Source organism: Peromyscus californicus, unplaced genomic scaffold (genome assembly GCF_007827085.1).
Source record: "Peromyscus californicus insignis strain IS unplaced genomic scaffold, ASM782708v3 Scaffold_23__1_contigs__length_62951481, whole genome shotgun sequence".
Lineage (NCBI taxonomy): Eukaryota > Metazoa > Chordata > Mammalia > Rodentia > Cricetidae > Peromyscus > Peromyscus californicus.
Window position 1 is genome coordinate 47578253 of NW_026294534.1, and position 3880 is coordinate 47582132.

At 52.4% G+C, this 3880-nt stretch overlaps 1 protein-coding gene across 2 annotated transcripts; it reads left to right on the forward strand.

Annotated features, from left to right (window-relative positions):
* The first annotated feature begins 515 nt into the window (after nucleotides 1-515).
* On the forward strand, nucleotides 516-3269 carry Hmgb2 (high mobility group box 2). Of its 2 annotated transcripts, none has more exons than XM_052752801.1 (5): nucleotides 516-677; nucleotides 1301-1487; nucleotides 1887-2032; nucleotides 2112-2286; nucleotides 2741-3269. In XM_052752801.1, the coding sequence occupies exons 2-5, from the start codon at nucleotides 1338-1340 to the stop codon at nucleotides 2897-2899; spliced, it is 630 nt and encodes a 209-aa protein (XP_052608761.1). In that variant the 5' UTR covers nucleotides 516-677; nucleotides 1301-1337; the 3' UTR covers nucleotides 2900-3269. The 2 variants fall into 2 exon arrangements, with proteins under 2 accessions (XP_052608761.1, XP_052608762.1); XM_052752802.1 differs by having other exon boundaries at nucleotides 1304-1487.
* Nucleotides 3270-3880: the final 611 nt, after the last annotated feature.

Genomic DNA, 3880 nt, shown 5'->3' on the forward strand with positions numbered 1-3880 from the left:
CCCCGGCTCTGTGACGACGACATCCCCGCAGCGGCTGCCCGAGGCGGCAGGCCCGGCGTCGCTAGTCACCTCGGGGCCAAAGCAAGACCGGCCGCCATCTTGGACACCTGAAGACGTTCGCGCGAAAGCCGCCCGACGTAGTTTTAAATCTGGCGGGGCCGTCCTTCCCCCCCCCCCCCTCCCCCGCCCCCCCCTCCCCACGCTCGGGCCAGCCACACCCCTGTTTACAGTCTCGGCCAATCAGCGGCGGGCCCGCCACTTTTCAAACGCTTTGCCTGCCGCCAATCAGGGTCGAGCAGTACATTCCTCCCTAGACCGGTTCCAACGGGTCTGGGAGTTAACGACCTGGGAGACCCACCGAACCTGCTAGGCGGGGGCCCGAGGGCCGGACCCCCGCCGGGCGCCGACCAATCAGGAGCCTCCGCCGCGGGTGGGCGGGGACGCCTCGTGGTTTGAATAATCCCGACAGCCAACCAGCGAGGAGGAGGTGTGGCCCGGCGACTGGTCCGGTCAAGTTGCCGTGGCGCGGAGAAGTCTGCAAAACAAGAGGCTGCGGGTTGCGTTCGCGAGAAACCAGTTCTCGCCGGAGCTTGGGGAAGGAAGTCTCTCGCTCGCTCGCTCTCCCCCTCTCTCTCTCTCTCTCTTGTCGGGGCTCGGAGGGGAAGCGCTCGCGCCAGGTAAGGGGCGGCCGGGAGCCCTCGGCCGGCCACGGCGGCCGGGGCCTGTCCGCGGACACGGGGACGTGTGTCGGGCCTCTGGCCGCGGCGGCTTCGGGGCGGGGGTGGTGGTGGTGGTGGGGGGGGCGGCCTAGCTAGCGGACGGGCCGACTTGGGGAGGGGGGGGGGTGAAGGCCGGGGCCGGGACGGCGGAGGTCGGGCGGGAAGCTCTCTCAGACCCGGCCGCGCGGGTTTTTTCTTTTTTTTTTTTTTAAAAAACATTCAATGTGGGGCCCGCGGCGTGGCAGGCGCGGGGCTTTTTCCGTCGCGGGCGGGCGGGCGGGCGGCTTTTCGGCCTCGGGGGAGGGTGGTGGGGGGTGTCGCTGCCGCGCGTGGGGCCGCGGGCCGCGGCGGGTCGGGGGCGCGCGCGCGCCGGGAGGAAGAGGGGGGGGTCGCGAGCAGGCGCTCGGGGCGCGGGTTTGGGCGGGAAGCGGGAGCGGAGGGGAGCGCTCTCCTTCTCCCCCCCCCCCGCAGCCCCCTTCCAGCGCCCCTCCTTTCCCACGGGCGGCCCTCTCTACCCCCCCCCCCCCCCTTACCCCTCTACCGCGGGGCCGCCACGCCACGGCTTTTCTCCCTCGCCGCAGCAGCAGCAGCAGGTTAGCCGCCGCCGCCGCCGCCAGCATGGGCAAGGGAGACCCCAACAAGCCGCGGGGCAAGATGTCCTCGTACGCCTTCTTCGTGCAGACGTGCCGGGAGGAGCACAAGAAGAAGCACCCGGACTCGTCGGTCAACTTCGCCGAGTTCTCCAAGAAGTGCTCCGAGAGATGGAAGGTGAGCTGCGGGGAGGGAGGGAGGGAGGGCGGGCGGGCGAGCTGGTGGGCGAGCGGGATTCCCACGCAGCCGAGGCTCTCCCCCCCCACCCCTCCACCCCCGGGCTGGCTGGCTGGGGCGGGCGGGGAAACCAGGAAGTGTGCGGGCTTCCCTAGCCCGAGTTAGGTATTTAAAGACTGCCAAAGCGCGGTTCCCCCCGGTCGTGAAAATGTTATTTGTTGGGCGGGACGGCTAACTAAGAGCTGAAAGTGTTGCTGACCTAGTCGCTTGCTTCTTGTTTGTGTGTCTGGGACAGCCAAGGGTGTAAAATTTTGCCCCGTTTTTTGGCTTTATTATTCATATGTATGGCCAAGAGCTTAAAAATGTGCCGGTTTACTCTGGGTTCCTCTCCCCCCCCAGACCATGTCTGCAAAGGAAAAGTCGAAGTTCGAAGATTTGGCCAAGAGCGACAAAGCTCGTTACGACAGGGAGATGAAGAATTACGTTCCTCCCAAAGGTGATAAGAAAGGAAAGAAAAAGGACCCTAACGCTCCAAAAAGACCACCGTGAGTTGATGTCAGAACTCAGCAAGCCGTCTCGCCTTTACTCCCTTCTCCGTTTGTTAACTCTATTGCTTCCTTTCAGGTCTGCCTTCTTCCTGTTTTGCTCTGAACATCGTCCAAAGATCAAAAGTGAACACCCAGGCCTGTCTATTGGAGATACTGCAAAAAAATTGGGTGAGATGTGGTCTGAACAGTCTGCCAAAGATAAACAACCCTATGAGCAGAAAGCAGCTAAACTAAAGGAGAAGTATGAAAAGGTACGGTGCCGTTTGACCTTTAAAAACTTAGGTGTATACATGAGCTTCAGAAACATGAGCTTCAAACTGTCAGTTATGAAACTTTAGCACTATAGATGAGATAAACTTTGTTTTGATTTAGTCTTTATAGCCCTTGTAAATTCTGCCTATCCACTCAAAGTTGTGTAAATCTGTTTTAGAGTGCCAATTATATTTTAGGTAGTTGTGTCTAAAAATAAGGTGGGATGGAAAGGGGTGATCTTACAAAATTGATGGGCATTGTCAGCAAAAGCACTCACTGATCTAAGGCAGCTCTCATTTTATCTGATTAAAAGGAACAAATGCTCTCAAGCCTGTGGTGGTCTTATTCCCAGCTAATAAGGTTATTGGTCAGTTTTAGGTTGTTTACATTTAAGTGGTTTTTCACACTTGAGCAATGACACCGGATGCTGATCTTACTTTGACAATATTTCAGGATATTGCTGCATACCGTGCCAAGGGCAAAAGTGAAGCAGGAAAGAAGGGTCCTGGTAGGCCAACAGGCTCAAAGAAGAAGAATGAACCAGAAGATGAGGAAGAAGAGGAGGAGGAGGAAGACGAAGATGATGAGGAGGAGGATGAGGATGAAGAATAAATGGCTGTCCTAAAATGTGTGGCGTGTATGTGCTCAGGCAATTATTTTGCTAAGAATGTGAAATTCAAGTGCAGCTCAACATTAGCTTCAGTATAAAAACTGTACAGATTTTTGTATAGCTGATGAGATTCTTTGTAGAGGAAATACTTTTTTTAAAAAGAGTTTGTAGCTTTTCAGGGGCTACAACGTACAGTTAGATTTAAAGCTTTTGGTGTTGAATGTTCCTAAATATTTAATGGTTTCTTTAATTTCTTATAGTAGCACAGCAAATTTAATAGGAATTTGTATTACCAGTAAATTTTGTTTTTTTTTTTTAGGATGTTGCATTTTGTTTTTTTAAAAAATTTGTAATAAAATAATGTATATTGCATTGTGTTTGTATTCATATATTAATTTTCTCCTAAACAATTGGGGCCCTGTCAGTCTGTTTTCTGCAGTTAAGCTTTTGATCTTTTTTGCTGATTCATTAGTTTCTCTGATTTGTGTTTTTCCCTTTTAATGAACATAAGTTAGGGCATAATTATTAGCAACAGGTTAAAGCTAAGTGTTCAGTGACAATTACAAGTCCAAAAATCCATTCAAATGTGTGTGTTGTTCTTCAGGTGTTGGGTGATTTAGTATATTAAAATATTTTGGATAATGTATTAGATATTGAGATGGGGTTTTAGTTATTTTGAATGTTAGTATGGATTTGAGGTGGATAGGTATCTTAGCTTGTACCAAAATTTAAAGTCCTGAAAGTAAGTTATGAAATGATTTGAATGAGGATAGGAAGAAGGCTCTGTCCTGGACCAGCTACTACTTGCAAGTGTGTAAAGATGGTAAAAGTAGGTCATACCAGACTGAGTGCGGTGGTCACAGGTATATGTAATCCTAGTGTTACAAGGTAAGAGGCAGGAGTATTGGGAGTTAGGGCCTACCCTGGTTGTGTATATAGGGAGACACCTTGAAAAGTAAATGCTTCTGTGGTACAAAGTGTAA

Coding starts and splice junctions, on each gene's coding strand:
- Hmgb2 (XM_052752801.1), top strand. CDS start 1,338: ATGGGCAAGGGAGACCCCAACAAGCCGCGGGGCAAGATGTCCTCGTAC. Junction 2,033..2,111: donor AACGCTCCAAAAAGACCACC/GTGAGTTGATGT, acceptor GCTTCCTTTCAG/GTCTGCCTTCTTCCTGTTTT. Junction 2,287..2,740: donor TAAAGGAGAAGTATGAAAAG/GTACGGTGCCGT, acceptor ACAATATTTCAG/GATATTGCTGCATACCGTGC.